This window comes from Lissotriton vulgaris, chromosome 1_1 (genome assembly GCF_964263255.1).
Source record: "Lissotriton vulgaris chromosome 1_1, aLisVul1.2, whole genome shotgun sequence".
Taxonomy (NCBI): Eukaryota; Metazoa; Chordata; class Amphibia; order Caudata; family Salamandridae; genus Lissotriton; species Lissotriton vulgaris.
In genome coordinates this window covers 1082919526-1082940684 of record NC_141685.1, presented here as the reverse complement: position 1 = coordinate 1082940684, position 21159 = coordinate 1082919526, and the positions used below count along the sequence as shown (strand labels likewise).

At 43.3% G+C, this 21159-nt stretch overlaps 1 protein-coding gene across 2 annotated transcripts in view; it reads right to left on the bottom strand.

Annotated features, from left to right (window-relative positions):
* Nucleotides 1–329: 329 nt before the first annotated feature.
* Nucleotides 330–21159, bottom strand: part of TAB1 (TGF-beta activated kinase 1 (MAP3K7) binding protein 1) — a 105649-nt gene continuing 84819 nt past the window's right edge. Inside the window, exons 4-11 of one of the 2 annotated variants that reach the window (XM_086963437.1) lie at nt 14124–14210; nt 13827–13965; nt 13553–13666; nt 12637–12748; nt 7351–7495; nt 4804–5026; nt 2639–2795; nt 330–2390 (exon numbers count right to left, since the gene is read on the bottom strand). In XM_086963437.1, the coding sequence (XP_086819563.1) occupies nt 2174–2390; nt 2639–2795; nt 4804–5026; nt 7351–7495; nt 12637–12748; nt 13553–13666; nt 13827–13965; nt 14124–14210 (1194 nt within the window). In that variant the 3' untranslated portion in view covers nt 330–2173. Of the gene's footprint in view, nt 2391–2638; nt 2796–4803; nt 5027–7341; nt 7496–12636; nt 12749–13552; nt 13667–13826; nt 13966–14123; nt 14211–21159 lie in introns of both variants that reach the window. The other variant, XM_086963436.1, reaches the window with a different exon arrangement.

Sequence of the window (21159 nt, the reverse complement as noted above, 5' to 3'; positions counted from 1 at the left end):
TAGCTGTGTGCTTTACAAATACTGGTATTTCATTTCATTTGCCGGATAGCACACTCAGGCCCCCTAACCATGAGGTTTATCTTCGTGCTACCAAATTTCTAGCAAATTCCACATAACCAGATCAATCCAGTTCTCAAATGAAAGCATTAACATACATACCCTAAAACATGTTTAATAATGCAAACGATAGCTGTACCTATGAGATGTTGCTTTCATATGCCGAAGCTAAAATACCCACTCCATTAATTCAAGACTACGCATGACAAATTTCCTGTAGGCAGATAGAATGGTTAAATGTATACAAACACCCTTGAACGGTAACACAGTGCTACAGTTAGTTTTATGTTTTTACTTTAGTACATTATGTTTTACTTTAGTACATAAGATCAGAGCCCTACTACCATCTTAATCTTGGCTCCGTGTGACAAGTTATAATTCAATTTAAAGCGCAGCATGTATGACAAACAATGATGGCAACTTGCTCCACTCGTCTGTGAAACAATACATTAGGTACCTGCCAAAGAACACAGTAACTCAGTTCAGTGTGGTCTCTAAAAGTTAGCAGATTCCCTCCACTCCTCTGTGCAACAATACATTAGGTACCTGCCAAAGAACACAGTAACTCAGTTCAGTGTGGTCTCTAAAAGTTAGCAGATTCCCTCCACTCATCTGTGCAACAATACATTAGGTACCTGCCAAAGAACACAGTAACTCAGTTCAGTGTGGTCTCTAAAAGTTAGCAGATTCCCTCCACTCATCTGTGCAACAATACATTAGGTACCTGCCAAAGAACACAGTAACTCAGTTCAGTATGGTCTCTAAAAGTTAGCAGATTCCCTGCCTCACCGCACATTACCACCAATTAGCCTTATGTCTGGGTCAGAATTGAAATATAACCAGCTTTCTATCTCCATAGATCGAGGCCTCTAACTAATAATAAACAATACACTGTATATCTTCTGTGACGAGTACTATTCAATATGCTTTGTAGTTAAAGCGAAGCTTTCACCAGACTGCCATGGGCGGGCTCCATGTTGAACCGTGTCCACAGAAAATGACCCAAGAACTAATACTGTTGGTTACACAGGACAGGCATGTGTGTGGACAATTGTAACCATGCGTTTAAGTTTTAAGTAGCAGTTAAAACAGTGTCCATGTCAGTGGAACACTCATCTGAGCAGTGAACGGCCTGAAAAAGCAGTAATGACATATATTCTATTGTCCTTTTTTATTCATTTTGTGAGCTCTCCCAAGTCAATTTAATTCCCCTCTATCCAGTCGTTGCACATTTATTTTCTTCATTGCACAATTGACCCTTTTAATGTTCACTTTTCTATAATGTGCCACTGCATGGTGCTATTCAGACACAACACCACCATGCTTCCTGACTCAGACAAGGCACAATCACTACTGGTCAGACACAGCAAAAAACAAGTAAGGCAGCTTCCTGTGATGGACTGTGGGGCATTAGCAGAGGATACAAGTTCAGACCAACCGAGGGTTCTTAGACCCCGATGTAAGTTAAACAATAACCCCCCCCATCTCCCTCGAGGACACGTCCGTGGCAAAGTAAGATAACTGCTAGTACAGTGACAAACTAGGTAGATGTTTCACCTCGTGGGTAGGGTATAACTACTCTGACAAAGTGGGCAAGCGGTTCTCAGCTCAACGAGGAATGTGTCGGCTGGTACCTAATGAACAGTTCTCCAGTCTATTCAGCAAGGTATGCTGGGAGCACGCATTCCTCAAATTACATCTAGATATGGCTTGACAAAACAGCACACTGTCTATATGGGAAGTTGGTACAGACTATTGTCTCCTCGTTGTGTCTGGACACAGCATCACCCTGTCCGCTGGGAGCCCAGATAGGAGGCTGGTAGAGACCACTGTCCTCCTCTGGTTACATGAAGGCAGCAGATCGCTGTCAGGTGAGATTCCTTATGATGAACTGCTATAGACCACTAGCTCCTCATTAGGGCTGCACACACCGTCCTCCATGAACCCCCTAGTGTGGTCAGCACAGATGATGATGACCGCTGGACACAGCTGATCATCAGGCGATTGGATTCCACTTGGGTGGCCTATAAAGAGAACCTCTTTCTGCAGGCTGTGGGGGCTTGCCGGGCTTTCACTTCTTCGCTGGAGGTGGCTGGCCTGGATGACGAGGAGGCCCTCACTGGGCTGTCAGCGGTGGCCCCTGCTCCCCATGGTCCTTATTCCAGAGGCAGTAGAACTCGGTGAAGTCCACGTAGGGCTCCACGCGGCCATCCTGGTCCGGCTGCAGAGAGTGCGAGGGCCGCGAGCGGAAGAGGCCCCCGTCCGAGCTCGAGCTGCTGCTCTGCGTGTGCGTGTTGGTGTTCGTGGACTGCAAGGTGACGGTGGGGCTCTGACTGTGGTGATAGAAAGAGAAGAGAGACAATGATTAATACCAGATGGTTGTAATAGCGCGAGGCGACGCCAGAGCGAGTATCATCACCTAAAAGCTGCTTCTCTGCGTTCCCCTTAGTCCCTTCCTCTGTGCTGACTGAGCACACTTCAATAACAGTTCTGCGGCCCTGCCCCTTCGCTTACTAAAGCCAGTAGGGTCTCCTCAGACTCATTACAGCCACCCTCATCTCGCGGCCGCCATGTTTCTTACTTGGTTAGCGTGGGCGTCACCTCGTCCAGAGTGGAGCTGCTGTGGCTCCCGTTCACCATCTGCCCCTGCGACGGCATGACCAGCGAGAGAGTGACGCTGGTCTTGCTGGTGTTCTGCGCACTGGAGTAAGGAACCGAGACTGGGTATATGCGCCCCCCTACGCAGAGAAAGGAAAGAAAAAAAAACAGAGGCACTTTAGTGAGGACAAAGGAGCGTTGTGGGAGAGAAGCCGGTGCCACGATTCACAGCCGAAAGCAGAGACGCCCATGGAGAGCTGCAGAAGAACGAGAGGAATGGACGGGGTGGACGTCGGCCAAACTACCGAACAAAGCCCCCTTGCAATGCTTCAGGCGTCACTGGCAGTGGGGCCACGGGTAGCGCGCGCCACGACCTGCGAGTGCACGCGAGAGACTAGAACTGCTGTGGAGGGCTGGAGCAAGGAGACTAGACCGACCCCACAACAGCCGGCACGGGGAGGAGGCCAGTCGCGGAAAAACATATGGCAGGTCTGCAACGCAGTATGTAGGGCCAGGACGGAGCGCTCCAAGTACTGCTTGTGCAAGCCTGTGCCAGGGTGCTTCAGGATCGCCTCCTCCTCGTGTACAGGACTGCGGGGGAGAACAGGCGCAAGTGCATGAGTGGATCAGAGGCTAGGGGGAATGTGGGAGTCCCCCGAAGCTACGGGTTTCTACAGTTTAAAGATGTAGGGGGTCGCCCGAGGTGCAGCTGGCTACAGAGGCAGAACTACTGTTTTGGAATATCTGGGGTAGTAGGGCTGTTGTGCAAAGGGTGCCCGAGTCTTTGCTGTATGCTTGGTAACACTACGTCTGTACAATGAAACCAAATGTTATCAGATGGTGGTAATAACACTAGATAGACGTGTGAATCCATTCACTGTGCCTGGTAAATGTTCAGGGTCATCCTCAATCCCCATGAAAAGTGCTATGCAAACAAAAGATGGACGGAATGCTGAAAAAAATCATACATTCACCCCAGTCAAGAGATCTGGTTAAATCCATTGTTCTTTTGCTCACCATGCCACCCCAGTTTAGGCTCAGCCACAAGCAAATCAGTCTTGACCCTGTGCCTAAGGGGAACAGTCCAGACTGAACTGCCAAGCCAGGTCCTCCCTGGACCGGAAACAAGCATCCTGGACCGGTTTCTTGGTATTACCCATCATTGGCCAGGCTAGCTTGAATCCAGTGTCACAGTGTGTAAGGGATCCATGTCTGGGCATACCCATCCCACTTACGGCGAAAAGTGCTATGCAAACAAATGATGGACGGAATGCTGAATAAATCATACATCCACCCCCAGTCAAGAGATCTGGGCTAAATCCATCGTTCGCCAGGAAAGAAACCGTAGGCTGTGGGGTTGACATTAAGGCATCTCCTTCTCTCAGAAACATTGGTTTCAAGGAGGAGACTTTGGAACTTGGCGAGGACAATGTGCAGACTGAAGCAGCATGTTTCACTAGCTTGCCGTGACACCATCCACCCTACTTCCATGACCTCTACTAAGGGAATAACATGCCTTTCAACATAACAAGGCCACCCAGAAGCCCATTTTGGAAGCAATCCATGCACTAAATTTAAAATAAATGACCAAAACAGACATAAACGATCTTAAATGTTTTGAGGCAGACATTTTTATATTAATGTCGCATTTCACCTTGAAATAATTCCAGCTAATACATAGTTATTAGCACACTTCCCACATCAGAGCAAAAGGGAAATGTACTGTTCTCATTAGGACGTCGAAGTAGATTGGACCTCTGCAAAGCTGCCACACCCTCAGTGTTTTTAAACTTTAACCAAATACCCTGACAAGTGAATAACAAATGCAGGGAGTGGTGTGACTCTGGTAAACATTACCGGTAAATGTATCATAAGAGGGTGTATCAATTAAATAGAAGGTTAGTAATATTGCGAAATGCTCGGCTTGCATCTCGTGCGCTGGTCCTTGGAGGTGCTTCATTTCAGAAAGTCCCTATACTTGGACTTGATGCTTATTGCAGGCCAGTATCCCTGACAAGGGCTATGAAGAAAGTAGTGCACAAATAGAAAAACTCCATCCCCAATACACTGTTGGCTTCCCCCACCATTAGCCCTCTTTAGCGAAATGGGCAAAAGTTTGCATGAGAGTGCAAGCAGGGCGGCACCTACCTTGGGTTGGGGTCAAAGTGGGTGCATTTGCTTCCTCCAATGGGTAGCCAAAGTTGCGGACTAGCAGTGTCATATCCTCATGCTTGGAACAGAAGCGGGATCGCTCACCACCACTTGCGAAAGTGTCACGGTGAATGCGCCTAACGCGGTCCACCACAGCTTGGGCCACCGCATCCAGCGACCCCTGTTTGGCGAATTCTGTAGCAATCATCGCAGCAATCTCCTGCAGCAATTGCATTGATAGAGAGCAGGAGAGAGAAAAGTGGTAGGGGTCAACAGAAGCCACAGATATTAACACAAACAATGCTCGTTCACCATTGACTCGGTACACAGACATAGGGAACATGATCCACCTCTAACTGGATATGACAAAGGCAGACCTATGATTGGGACCCTCACTTCGTTTATACTTGTGCCATGGATCTTCAACCCTCCTGTACATTCGCCAGAGAGCCTTAGAGAGAAGGAAAGCTTTTGGATCTATCAACTGAAATCCACAATGTTTGGCTAAAGCCTTGATGATGAACACAAGATTGTTAAAAGCCACTAAAGAATTTACCAGTGATTATTATTAGGACTTGTTTTATGGACGCCTGAATTACTACTCCACATTTTAAATATGATACATTGCTACACTATGTTTAAATTAAGTGTCAGTATTACATCTTATGGTTTTGATCAAAATGAGAAACTAAAACAGTGTCTCAATAATGATTTGAAATGCATTGTTTATGTTACCGATTTTTACTTTTTGGTCAACAATCCTTTGTATCTTTAAGATAATATGAATTATGTGCATTTTCACCCCTAGAAATGTTGCTGTTACTGAATTTAACTTGACTTTGTATCATGGGCTTAGATCAGGCACCAAGTTAGAAACTGGGTGTCTCTACTTGATTAGACAAGAGTCTGAATTGCTTATTTATTTGCTATACACTTAGATACTCCTCATTATGGGTTCCCCTCACCACGGCAATGCCTGTTATAATACTACAAATTTAACTTTGAAGTCCATTCTGAATACGGAGTACTTCTAAAGCCACAAACCGAGGCATATGTTCCCAGCAATTAAGGGTTCAGGCCTTTTAACTTGGCTATGCACTATATTTAAACATTTCCCCATAATTTTAAAGTCATACTTTTAATCACAATATCTTTGATTGATTGTGAATGAATAGTAAGTATTTAATTTACAAACATCTCTTTGGATTCTGTACATATTTTTCATTCAAAAGATTTTCAAAATGTATTTAAAAAAAAACATTAACTCTTTTTCTTTGGTATCACCTTTCTCTCTATAGCATGTGTTGCTACACTAGAATGTATATTGCGGCTTAACCCACCGTTTTTTCTTCAAACCATAGTCTTTCTTTTGGACAATAACATGCAACCCTTTGTGTACATAGCAGCCAATATGGCGTCCACTGTAAATACGATGGCGTTAAACCGTCCATGGTCTTTGATGTTTAACTAATATACAACGGGTTAGCCAGAGGGTTATCATGTTATCAGTCTGGTGAGATTTCTTAACGTTTTTACTGCTCTCTGTACTCTAAATTGATAATTGATTTGTTTTTTTATTCCTCCCTGAAATAAGACCGGAGCATTTCATATATCTTGTTTTTCAGATATTCTTTATTAACTACATTTGCAAACAAAGGTCTCATCTCATCTTATGATTGCTATGCATTAACAGTTCCTTTGCAAAATGTTCTTGCCTATAATGTTTTTTTTTTAACACGCTTAATCCAGGCATAGTTTATCAAAATATCTTTTCATAGATATTCTATTCTATTTTCTAGAAATCAAATATTAATGGACCGTTCCCACAGCATGAATCAAAATACGGGCAATAAGGTGATCACATCTTTAATTAAGTCTTAAATAAAATTTTCAGGTAAGAAAAAAATCATTGTCGTTTTCAACTTAATTGTTTTAATCCTCAATTTATCATATGGATGGGTAAAAATGTATATTAAAACACCATTTGTGAAAGCACCAGATAATTCCACTCAATATATGGTATGAATCTTATAAATAAATTGTGGTTTGCCCATATTTTTATTAAATCTCAAACCAGGCCAATCAAGAAATATGTTACTTTGGCTTTTTAATTTGAAACATTAATATTCCAATGATATCAAGAAGCAAATTGGCAGATGTTGAGTCTGCCACGATAATCCCCAATTTCAGTGAATCATAAGAATGTTGTTGTAACAACCCCATCTCATAATTTGGGTACAGTGGTTATAACTGATTGATATAGCTTTTCGGAAAACGAATATTACTTTTTGGTAAAAATAACTTGTAAAAAATGGTATGGTAAAATATTTCTGTTTTGTGGGATCTCTTTTTCTTCTGCTTTTCTCACCATTTCTTGTTTTTATGCAACATTTATCTTCAATTCTTGCTTATGGTAAATTAATCACAATAGAAAAAGATTTTTGAATTTTGTAGGTGTAGAGGTCTGTATGTCTTGTAAGTATGTTCCTGTGCCCATGCCAGTACCCTCCCACACCATCTCTTGCACATGCTGACCTCTCTCACCTGATTGGCCTGACCAGGCCCATGCGCGCACTCCAAAGCCTTGTAGAGTCCCTCTGACATCAGCACTAGGAACCCGGTCACACCATCTAGTGGGTGTCCACCATGCACCTCCGGCTCCGCGGTGATTGGTTTGGACTTTGCAGTGCTGAGAGGAAGAGATGGAAAGTGATGTGGTGATGCTCATAAGTGAGTTACTGCAAATAGAGGGGGTGTCCCTCAAGAGCTATAGTGAGAAATTGTTGTGGCGAGAGAGGTGCATCAAGTGTGATAGCACTCAGGGATGAAAGTTGTAATATGCAAAAGGTTGCTGTGGGGTGAGAGGTGCACAGAGGGAGCTGTAATTTGTGTATTTACGTCTGTACCATATTAGTGGGGAATTAAAGAGTTAAAAATCCTTTGCAGGGCATAGCAGTCCGACCATCTAACAGCAACAATGAGACAATAGAGAGTGCACATGGAGCGAGAAATGTGCCTGCAGCAGCACCAAACATTTGTAAAAAGGCATAGGCATTCTTTTGTTGAGTACTAATATTTTTCTTCCCAGCAGAATGCTTTGTACAATCCTTCTGGCTACGGTAGCTTTCGATACCGGGTGCCCTTTCGATTCTTATGCATGAGTAACACTATTGTGTTTTTCAAATGCCATTTGTAACATCTTCGCAATACATAATAGCCCTCTGGAAAACTAGTGCTTGTAGTGCAGTTTCTGCTAGTTTTTTCATCATTACTGTTTGGTTAACATGAAAACTGGTTACCACCGTAGGATCTTTGAGTTATGTCTCAGCACCACTTTATCTACACATACTTGGAAGTATGGCTCTTACATAGTAATAGCTTGCATTTCATTGACCCTGAATAGCGATGCAGGTGTTACCAAAAAGACAATTTTCAATTAAATTAATTGAAGCATTCCATTCACCTTGCTATTTGTTGCATCTCTTTTTATAGTCGCAGAATGATGTGGAGCTCTGAATAGTCTGCCCAAAATTTTAATTGCCCTTGTCCACCATTTCAGTTTTTTTAGGTTGAGCCTAGCAGCACCCATGCGCTGGTCCGCAAGGCATGCTGTATCCAGTGTGAGGGTATTCAGCACGCCCATCGCTTTTGATTGGTTCTTTCATGTGCTTTAAAAAAAATCCTTTGTTTTCATTGGTTTATAGCTTACATGTGTCCCCCCCTACAAAGCCCTACACAACACGGGACCTGCGTACCTTAACCAACGTCTCGCATTCCACGCACCCCCAGAGACCTCTGCTCCGCCCAACTGGCTCTGGACACCGTCCTACGTATTCACAAGACCACGGCTGGAAGAAGATCCATCTCCTACCTCGCAGCAAAGACCTGGAACACCCTGCATCTCCACCTCAGGAAATCATTGTCACCACCGCAATTCAAGAATTACCTCAAGACCTGGCTCTTTGACGGAACTACAGCGCCTTAGATGGATCAGCAGGACCCCCCCCCCCCGCCCCCCATACACACACCTTGAGACCAGTACGGGTGAGTAGTCATGCTTTACAAGACACTAATTGATCCTTTTGCTGTTTTGGTCACGCCCTGGAGACTGACCCTGTTACATTTACGATGGGCCTTATAGGTTAGTGTTGCACACTACTTGCTTTGTTAATTTCCTACTCAGCGGCGCACACTCCCTGCAGCCTTGCCGTGAAGCGCTTTCATGCCTCAGACAAGCTATTTATTGCCAAAAAGCTGTGCTAATGTGTTGAAGGTGGGGAGGAGTTTTATATTGCAGCTTGTAGCTGATGTTCCACTGCATGGGGCATTACTAATTGAGAAACGGAATCTTCAGGATCCTGGTTAAATGATTTCCCAACCCTGCGTCAGTAGATGGCTATGTGTTAAACTTTCCCATCTGAAAAAAAACATTGAATGTGGCGTTGCACAGGGTTTGACCCTACCCACCCCTTACTCTTCAATATTTACATGAGACTGCTGGCGTACCTGTTTCATCAGGTGAATGTAATTTACTATATATGCACCAACAATATATAACTAATCTTTGGCATATCCCTTCATATTAAAGCGTTATCCCCCCTTCTCTCTGTGTCCCCTAATAACTTGATGGTGAATGAATACTAACTTCCTGAATCTAAACACTATAACAAAACAGATTCTGCTAAACTCTCCCACAATTCAGATATAAGATCTTAACTAGCCATCTACTTCTGATCCTGCTTCCACAGCTGCTCCACAAGTCTGCAATTTCAGTATCCATATTGAGTCAAAGCTCTGACCTAATTCTCATGTACCCAAAGTGTCCAAAACTACTTTTCCCACCTGAAAATTTAAAGAAAAGTTTCCCACTCCTATATAAGGAACTCAGGGCTCCAGTTGCCATCACACACATATAATCCCTTCTGAATTACAGGAATGACAGACTCCTGAATGACCCTAAGAGCACAATTTCCCAGCTCCAGTTTATTCAAAAACACTGCTGCAGGCTGCCCTGCTGTCTCAAGAAATAGGACTATTTCCCCTATCCTTGCAACGCTACACTGGTTACCAGTACACAAATGTATTGATTCTAAAACTTGGACCATTGTGCATAAAATTCTCTTTACAAATAAACCAGGATTTCTCTCAAAATTTTTTTATCCTTAGAGGCATCCCAGACTGCTTCAACTGGAAAATAAATTACTTCTACAAGTTCCCAAAGTTAGAACATCAACTTTCAGACGATAATTCAGTTTCTGTACCCGTGGCCAATTCACAGTCTCAGAATTTAGGAAATCATCCATCACTATTTCTAGGAGAATATTGAGGACCTTTGTTTTTAATACCTAACCTTGCACATAATCTTCCTTATGGTGGACCACCTCTTCTACAACCAAACAGCTTACAGTGCCAAGAAACGTTTGCGATAATGCGCTAAACGAATTACCATTACCAAAAATCTGCCAATTTGTCTTCAAGTCTATGCTTTATGGGGCAGATGTATCAAAATACCTATTTGCGATTCTCAAATAACGATTTGTTGAGAATCGCTATTTGAGAATTGCAAAATGGTGTGTATATATAAAAAAATTAAATCTTAATTTTTTAGCTTTTTTTTTTAATTCCTTAATTGCGATTAGCAAATTGCTAATCGCAATTAAGGAATAATTTCCCATTCATTTCCATGGGCCAGGAGGCCCATAGGAATGAATGTGAAGTTATTCTTAATTTTCGATTCGCAATTTGAGAATCGCAAATTGAGAATAATTTCAAGGGTGTCATAAGGACACCCTGATGCACCCCTGAAATTTACATGTGTGCGCATATGGCGAGAACTGTAACAACCGTTACCATCTGCTACAATATATCTACTGCCCCTCCCCTTTTACCTTTTAATAATTTTTTTCAAAATTGGACTTGATGTATATTTAATTGTTGTTTTTGTATTATGTATGTATTTATTGTGTTATTTTGGATAAAGTGCTTACCGTCCGTTACTCATGGTAAATACATTACACCTGATGTATAGGCACTTATATATAAATATCTTTGATTATTGCCTTTTGATATCTGAACTTTTTTTTAAAAAACTCGAATAAAAGAATAACCAATATGTTTTAAACAGTTGTTCACTAATTGCACTGAGCTTGGGTTATCCCCAACATTATGTTGAATAAATGAATGTAATGTTTATGAATCTCACTGCCTAGGAAAGCTTTTCCCATTCGCATATGGCGTACATACATGCCCTAAGTGTATGAATGTGCACCTTATGGCATCTTCACAAATGCCAAAAATTGCATTTGTGAAAGAAATCACAAATTACCACCAACTTGAAGTTGGTGGTAATTTGCGATTTCTTAAGGAGAAATCGCAATAATTGAATGCTTGATGCATAGCATTTAAGGAATCGCAATTTGCGATTCCTTAAATGCTTACGCAAAATTAAGGAATCGCAAATTTTGCGATTCCTTAATTTTGCTATGCAATTTCCTTCATACATACCGCTTAGCGAATTTTTTGTCGCAAATGCTGCTTTTTTGCGAATCGCAGCATTTGCGGCTAAAAATTGCTTTGATACATCTGCCCCTATGTCTTTCTACACCAACCAAGCCTTTGTCGCAGACCAATTTTATGGGGTTTTTGTGTTGTGTTGTGTTTTTGTGTTGTATCATTATCCTTAACATTCCTCAGGTCTCATTTCTCTTTCAATGCCGAGCTCAAAGGTTTAGACTTCTTTATAACATCGATTTTTTTCGCATCAATCCATGTGATAAATGTTTTTGACATCAAATAAGTTTTTGTCTGTTTTGCCAAAAAGAAAAAAAACATTTAATCATGCACTATATTTCTAGACACACCAATTATACAGTAGAATAAATGCAATGCGTATGAATCTAGAAGAGGTTCAGGCACCACATGTCTGTTTTTCCTGTATTTGAGCTGGGATTGCAGCACAGAAGCTCAGGCTCAAATGACACCCCTGATACTACTCTTTTCACTGCTTCCAAACTACAAAGTGGGCTAAGAAGTTCACTTTGCACCTCATTGTCAATTAGGAGAGGACTTTTTTTTGCAAAGGTGATGATGATGAAAATGGCCACAAGAACACACTTCATCCCTTTCTCAAATCCTCAACAACTGGAAATCAAATCTTCAGATATAAGTGTTTGTTCTAGATAACCCGGAATGGCGTCTTGCTCTAATGTAATGCTTATATTCGGACATTGCAGTATTCGGGTTCTCCTTTTTCACGACTTAGTAAATAAATCTACCACTGCTTTTGATGAGATTTGGTTTGTTGAATTTCACCCACAGAAAGCAAAACTTGCTTTCCATGCAAAAAATGCATGGCTTATCAGACAAGAGGAGTGCTACATGGGATGTGGTAGGTGAGTGGTGAATGATCACAGAGTGACAGGAAAGTGATAGGGGTGCTAGATAGATTGAGGGCTGAAGCGGAGAATGGATATCTGAGCTTGTGCCAGACACAAGAATGCAATTTGTGAATCAAAAGTAAAGGAGGTCTTTTGGACAAAAACTAAAAATTAATGGACCAAGGACTTGAGCAAGGAACCAACCAACTGTTTGAGCAATTATACACAATTATGTGTTTCATATGTTTGTACTGAACTCCTTTTGGAATGTATACCAACTGGTGAGGCAGTAAAAGCTTTGTATCGCCCTGTCACGTATACTACAATTTACCTGATCAGTCTAATTGATTTTATCCGTATTGTGAAAATGTGCTTAAAACCAATGCAGGTTACATAAAACGAGTAGCAGAGGAGGGAGAGTGGTTACTGGAAAGCAGAAGGGGCACATGCTTACCTCAGCAGGTCGATGTCACTGAAGCCATACTTCACCTTGTAGTCCCCGATGCGCCGTGTGCTCTCCTGACCCCCGATAAGACCCACCTGCTTCACCTTCCCAGGATCCAGACCTGCAGATGGTGAGAACATGAATATATTCAAACAATTATAGAATGAACTGCAAGCCTGATACCTGGGAGGACGGGCATGAGGAGCTAGAGGTGTGCACATCTCATTGAGGTGAAAGCCTGCAAGGAAAGATCTGAGGAGCCAGTGTCAGAATGCAGACATACTGAAAGGCAGACGTGAGGAGTCAAGCCCCTAATCGGTAGCTCTGATCAGCAGTTATTTTAGAGTGCTTTACTCTTCCGGGGGGCTGGTGTATTTGAGGTCAAACATAAAAAGAGGGCAGAGTCTTGGTCGCAAGATTCTCAATGAGTGGTGTATTAGAGAGAAAATCCAAATGGCAGTAGGCCTGGAGGGCAGAATTGAGAAATCACACTTTCGGAGTTGTGTTCACCGAGGGGCCTGAAATTCTGGATGTCAAATGTTTGGCATGGTTCTACAAGGCCAGTACTAAAAAACCCACAGCCTTGAGTAGTCCAACAGGAATAGACCTGAGGGGTTGGAATTCTGGAGGGCAGTGCTTGGAGGTTCTGAGAACAAACTTCAAGATGTACCATGTAAGGTCTAAGAAGCAGGGCTGGAAAGGGGAATTGGTATTAGTCCTGAAGGCTTCAGAACTTAAGAGCTGGGAATTTGTAGACTGAAAAGGCCCAGAGTCCCACAAATAACGTTACACAACAGCCTTCCAGGGAACCCTGGGTAAAACGTACGCAGCCACAACTTTCTTTAACATACCAAGATCCTTCCCCTTCCTCACAAATCAGACCAATCACTTATTGGAGGACACTTTCCAAGAAACAGGCACTCACCCAGTTCAGAGAGTCGGAAGAGTTCATCCTCGTTCTCCACAGTGTGTGCAACATTAAGCTGGGTAACTTGCAAACCATCCACCGTCGACTTACAGAGCAGGGCACGATTGGTTCCTGTGGAGGAAGACAAAGTTTACTGCAGAAGCTCTCTCAGATAGCGGGTGTTGTTATAAGTGTGGTATGTGGCTCTCGTGTCACCAAAGATTGCATTTCTTTAGCAGACTTTAATAACCCCTTCAGCAGGTAAATGAAAATGAACTCCCATTCAACCTACCAACGTTGGCGATGTACAGTTTGTTATTTAGGATCAGTGCTACAATAACCATAGCCCCTCCTGAAATCTCCCGCTCCAAGGTCGCTAGACGCTCTAAGATCTTCTGGTACTGAGGAGGAAGCTGATGGTGCGGTACACCCTAAAGGGCAAGAAGGGCAAAAGTAGAGAATTAAAAGAATGACAATGAGAAACTAGACGACAGACAGATGTGGTGCACTTTTAATTAAAAGGTTCATGCCAGAAACAGCAAAGCTACCCCTCAGCACTGCCATCCCTCGGTTATAGAGGACTGATTACCTCTGGTAGTTGGGACAGAAGGCTTGCCTTTTCTGCCAGTTCATCATCAATAGACTCCAGAAAACTTCTTTCCACCACATCGAATGCCTGAAAAGAAGGCAGAGAGAGAGGGGCAGATGGTTGAGGAAGAAACTTAAGCTAAAATTAGAAAGAGCAACATGAAAAAATACATTTTGCCAATGTCCTGTCAAACATATTGCTGCCTACGACCACTGTGCCATGGCCAGGGAAAGGAGGTACCCTGGCGGAAGTCGCCTTGCGGCAGTCCCTGGGTAGTCGGACCACCCTACCTGTAATTGGGCAGTTGGACTGCCGGTGCAGCGGTGGCTGGACCGCAGCGCCCCCTGCGAACTGAAGGATCGGCCCCTGTGTCCAGCCCTTCACACAGACTTGTTTTGAGTCTGGGACATTTGTAAGTGGTTGTGAATAACCATCAGCCACCAGCTGAAAAAGGAGCTAAAAGAGGGAGAGCTGAGTAAGCTACATAATCACTGTGTTCTTCATACTTTGGCATCTCTACCCTCCCAGAAGTCTGAATGCCCGAGTATGGATGAAAGCCACGACAGGATGCTAAAAGATTGCCATAGTACTCGCCTCAAACTGCGGCTTGGACCAGGTGTTCAGTGCTCATGCTCCTACCCTAGGTTGCATACTTCTGGGATGTCCAGAGGGTCCCTTCCTGTTTATCTGCAATATTTCTTGAGCAAGACAACAGATTTGCATGACTTAGGCAATATGAGTAGTAGGCAGCGGGTACAATAGAAACAAAGACGCTAATTATAGAGTAAAACAACATGAAGCAGGAAGTTAAAATACTGGATTGGAGTCTTATGACAGACAAGTATGGGCAATGGGTGTGCTTGGGTTACATAAAGTGAATCAGTCATGGTGTTTCAGTAAGGCGGTTTCCTGTGGCACAGTGCTTTTTCTATGTGCAGAAGTATCCTCTCCTTACAGATTTATGTTGTTTAAGGCCAACCTAGTCCTCTTACCATCCCTCAATACTTAACAGAGTTGGCAGGAGTGGAGGGTGTAACCACCACACCTCTGCCTGCATATTCTTTACCCAGGCATTCTCCTGAAACAACTTGGCTGGCATCAGTCTTTGTGTGTGGATCCTCATAGGCACAGGAGCAAAACCACGGCAGGAGCAGAGGATGCGAGGAGTCTGGTTTAGTGGCAGATGGGGAGAACAAGAAATTGAGCTGGGCTGATTGATTCGCAAGGTTAACTGTTGTAGAAGGGGAAGCCTTGCTCGGAATTTTAAAAGATAGCAGGTTGGGGGGCGAGGGGGGTAGTTTCATATCTACAGGTTTGGGCAACATGGCTGACTCACTTAAGTGAGTGGTTTGGGGGCAGATTAAGTAAACACTATTACAGAAAAAGCACACAAAAACTAAAGATTCTGTACATGAAAGCATACCAAGCATGCCAAACTCTCGCAAACTAGGTCTGTGGTAACATGGAGACCTTTTAGGACATGGTGCAAGGTCTAGCAATGCTGGGGAGGTTGGGAGAGAAGCATTTAAATATACATATTTTGATAGGGACTGATTACAGGACCTAATGGGGTGAAAGTCAATGATGACAAGTCGCTTCCTTGCTAGAAAGGAGTGGGCCGTGGTCCAATTCAGCTGACCAATACATGCAGTACCATTCATCCACAACTTGATTTAAAAAACAAAATCCGTTAACCTGCATTACAGTGTCTGGGATCTCATATTCGGTAATTAACAGGATAAAGGGGCTAAATTACATGCCTCTTATTTCAGGATCCAGGATCAGAGGAAGCTGTTTCTGCCCCCCATTTCGGTGGAGCAAGTTTCATTACGACCAGTTTTTGGATAGATCAGTCACACGCTTTTTCATCGTCTCTCACACAACCCCAGCATAAAGTTCAGCTGAAAATCATTGGTACGAGATACACTGGATGTTGATATATCTCATCTGGATATCCTAAAACTCTAGCCTGGAGCTAGCCATCAAGGAATTACGATATATAGCCCTGGTATAAACAGCTTAGCAACAGTGACTTTTTTTCATTGTGCAACTCTTTATATTGACAATGACAGCAGAAACAGGTACACGACCCTTAACTGCTTCTCAGGCCTGTGCCGCCAAGGTACCAAATCAAATTCATCTTGACTTCGATGTCCTTCGTCAATGCTTGCGGCTACAGAATGATTAAAAATATGCTCTGATACAACATGCTTGTCTGTTTCTAAAAGTTAGTTCTTCATAAACAGCAATCTGCGCATTTTATTACCAACATTTTATTTGCAACCCTGGCTGTGACACCCTTGCTAACTTTATCTAATCTAGATGCAGTGAAAGTTCTGGATTTTAACATACCTTTCTGTTGAAGAGGAACGTGTAGTGGTATAAGGTATACATTATATGAGATTTTTTATTGATGTTTAGTGTTTTGAGTACTACTTCTATCTAGTTTTTATTTTAAAACACTCAGAATAAGGCTCTCAATTTTGTAATTTTGGATTTGTAATAACTGAACTAGGCTGTCCACTGCCTTGTCACCTGGATCCTTGTACGTCTCCGTAAGATCCTAGACCTGGTTTGACATTTCTCTGCTCCCAACTTGTTGCTTAGTTTTTCCCTGACTAGATTTTAACAAATTTCCAGTGCTTATTGTGGTGGACTAAACAGACGGTTGCCTGGAAAGTATGGCATGCAGAAGGTCTCAGCCAACAAGAATGCAGCTTCACCAGTTTCCATCAGTTCTACTGGTAAATTTTGCAAGTGAGGTTTTGAACGAGCATAGTGTCCTAAAGATTACCTCAGTTGTGCGTGCATCCTCCCGCTCACAGTTTAAATTGTACAGTTTTAAAAATGAACATACTCTAATAAAGTCGTTTAGCCAGAAATGTAAGTAACATTTTTACTAGTGGCAGCATAACATCTAGAGATGTAAAGATTTCAACACATTTTTGACCAAAACAGGTCTTTACTCCATAGTTGTTACTAAAGGCTACTGAACAACTGATTTGAGCTGATAAGGCGACAACGCGGTATATATTTGTTTTTTTGAGAATAGGACATGGCCTCTCAGAATTCTTGAAAATAAGCTGCCACTTCACCAGCCTCCTCTGACTATGATACAATTAGCAATTTTAGCAATTGTTCCTTCTTTTGGAGGAATTTGGAGATTATATACCTTTTCGAATAGTACTGCTGAAAAGTCTTTGAGGCGAGTGCCAATATATAATGTTGTATTTGCTATTGTGAGCTTCTGTCACCTAAATCATGCATTTATGTTTTATCTTCACTTTGATTTAAATGTGGACTAAGTATGTTGAAGTGTTTTATTTGAGCATTTTATATTTCACCCCGCCCCCAAAACACATGACTTTTTTTGGATATTGAAAGATTTGATTTCAAACTTTTCTAATTAATATTGCTTGAGTTCCATTAACCTACCCACTTAAGTCATTTATCCTGATCTCCTTAATTAACTGTACATCTCCTTTTTTAGGTCTCACCTGTCCGGTTGCAACAAAAGACCTAGTGTGAACTTTCATTGGGTTTACAGCTTGCCCACTGTTTAGCATTGGTCAGCTTGGTCACTTTCATTTGCCTACTTCTTATTTGATGGCTTGTCTCTTTCTTGTGTGTGTCCCTCAGCAGGAGCATACCCCTTTTACAATCCCTTTGATTTGCTGACTTTTATCTTTTAAATTGCTCACTTTAGCAAACTACTTTTTAGGTCTAAGCTGTCTGGTTGCTAACAACATCTTGGGGATATTGGGAAAGCTTCCCTGGCAATGCATTCGGCCCATTATTTATCACTGGCTTTGTGTTTTGTAAGTCACATTTGATTGCTCTCTATTTGCTGCCTTTGTTTGTTATAGGCTGTCCAGTTTCAGTTTGTCCCTTCAGTGTCCCATATCCTATTTACTGTGTTCTTCCACCACTACTCGCTTTCTGGAAACAGGTCTTTAAATCTTGATAAATGTACTGTGCATGCAAAGCCAGAGGTCACATGTCAGGTTCGGTCTTCTATGGGAGCTTGGCGTTTACTTTTCTTTCTCTGACTTCAAAGTGAGAGGTTTTATGTAACAATCGCGCTGGCTTCTGGAAGTGTGCTGGAGGAAGGCTGTATAGTGTTCTTTTTTTCTAGCACACTACAAAATGTAAATATCTGTAAATGATCGGTGCAGATATTTTAGAATATATCAGAATTAGGAAAGCACAAATGAAGCACATTTTTTGGGTAATTCTGAAGCATGGTGCAAACAATTATTATATTACAATAAAAACAAATCAATACACTAGTCCATGACATTTCCACACATTATCGTGTAAAACTGTATGTCTGTGCAAATGTAATGGCCGTTTCAATTAAAGATGTGCTGTCTGTTATGGCAGTGCCTTACCACACCATGCATACTCCCCTCTAACCCATGTCACAGCCCTCTACTCTGCACCACTGCACTCTACACCACTCCACTTGACACCACTCTAGGCCACTCTACTACACTGCACTCTATCAATGCACCCTACTCTGCACCACTGCACTCCACACCCCATCACTCTACCCTGCGCCACTCCACACTACTAAATGCCACTGCAATCTACGCTGTACTACTCCACTCTAGCCTACACCACTCTACGAAATGCACTCTACACAACTTTACTCAAAACTAATGCACTCCACACCAATATACTCTGCACCACTGAACTGTATGCCACTATACTCTACAACATCCTATACCACTGCATTATACTCTGCACCAATGTACTCTACGCCACTCTACTCTCCACCACTGCACTCTACATATTGCATTTTATGCCACTGCACTCTACTCTGAAACAATCTACACCACGCCACTGCACTCTACTTAGCCATCCCTCTGTATGCCACTGCACTATACCCTGAGCCACTGCACTCTATGCCACTTTACCTCAAAACCAATACACTCTACGTCACTGCACTCTATGCCAACCTATAACGCACTGCATGCCTTAATACCCTGCAACACTCTACACCATTGCACTCTATGTCTTTCAATTCTATGCCTCTGTAGCCTTCTCTGCACCACTGTACTCTGTGCCAGTACGCTCTATGCCATTCTACTCTGCACCACACTTCGCCACTACACTCAACTATGCACCACTGCACTCTAGGACGCTGCACTCGATGCCATGCCACTCTAGGTCACTCCAGTCTATGCCACTTTATGTCACTCTACTCTTCAACACTGCATTCCACGCCAATGTACTCTACTCTGTACCACTTCACTCTACGCCAGTATACGCTATGTCACTGCACTCTACCTGCACCACTCCACTTTAACCACTGTACTCTATGCCAATGCACTTTACGCCATTGCAATTTAACCCCTTTGATGCTCATGACGAGCTCAGCTCGTCATGAAGCACGGTTGAGCTGTGCTGATGACGAGCTGAGCTCGTCATGAACAATGGAAATGCAGAATAGTTAGCATATGAGGAGAATTTCTGCAGCAGCGATGGTGTTAAGCTGTACCAGTCGACGTCACTTGCCTCTACGCCACTCTACTTTAAACTACTGCACTCAATCAATCAATCAATCAATCAGGATTTACAAAGCGCAGCCAGTCACCCGATAGGGTATCCAGGCGTTTGCAGATCCTGGAGCATTATTCAAACAGCCAGGTCCTGAGGGTCATTAGAAATTCTGAAAGTGAGGCGATGGTCTGGAGGTATGTGGAGAGGCTGTTCCAGGTCTTTATTGCGATGTGGGGGATGGAGCCACCTCCACTTCGGTAGATGCAGGGAATATGGGCAAGTGAAAGGGAGGCAGAGCGTAGTCTTCGTGATGGTTGGTGGAAGTTCATCCGGTGGTTAATGTAGACAGGTCCTTGGTTGTGTAGAGTCTTGTGTGAGTGGGTCAGCAGCATTTTCCTCAAAACCAATGCACTCTATGCCAAATACTCTGAGCCACTGCATTCTATGTCACTGCACTCTATTCTGCAACATGGAACTTTACTCCACTCAATTCTACACACTCAATGCCACTGCATTCTAGGACACTATGCCCCTCCACTCCACAACACTCTAATCTACAACACTCTACTCCACTCTATGCCATTCCACTCTACATTACTCTGCTCTACAAAACTCTACACAACACCCTCTACAGCACTGCACTCTGCGCCAATCCACAACACTCTATGCATTTCCACTCTATGCAACTCAACTCTGACACACTACGACCTCCCAATCTACAACACTACTCCCTACACAACACTCCACGCCACTCAACTCTACACCACTCTCTACACCTCTACGACACTCCACTTTATGACACCCCACACATCTCCACATCACTCCCCTTTACACCGCTATTTCTTAGCCATGCTTAACAGCAGCCACACTGGGGTACAGCCTGGCTTAAACATACTGGCAAGCCAATAGCTCTTCCATAGGAGAGACCCATTGACTTTGCCAATGCTTTGTTTCTTTTTGGTTAAGCACTCCATGAGATTGCTTGAGTTTTTCAACTCCTCTTGTGATTCTCTCCTCATCACCGTGTTGCTGTAGGAAGCTGGCTCTGTATATGATACTGTCACTAGGTGGTAGTAGAGTGGTGTGGCTCACTGGTTAGAGGCGGCAGACCCGGATGCAGAGATCGTCCCGGGACCAGGGTTCGATTCCCGACGCGGCAGGGTCATGGGCCATGGTCAGCGGACTCGATAATTCTCGCCTCGGTGCCTACTCCAACCATGGGTCCCACTCAGCAACGCTGGGCAATAGCTTGCTTAATCTCTACTAACGGCCCCATCAGCGCCGGGGATGCTTGCGTTCACCTTGGAGATGCCCTGGAGGGACCATCTCACAGGGAAAGCCAGGATGGGTTCCCCAGCGGTATACAACGCCGGGACGCCCCTTTGCTGGGGCAGCTGTGCGCTTTACAAGTATACAACATTTAACATTTAATACCGTGCACAGAGTCCAGGGGTTCCCCAAAAGTTACATGGCTCAATGTAAAACCTAAAGTGCTCTATCAGTGGTAGTGTGGGGGAGCAGCCTTAGGCCT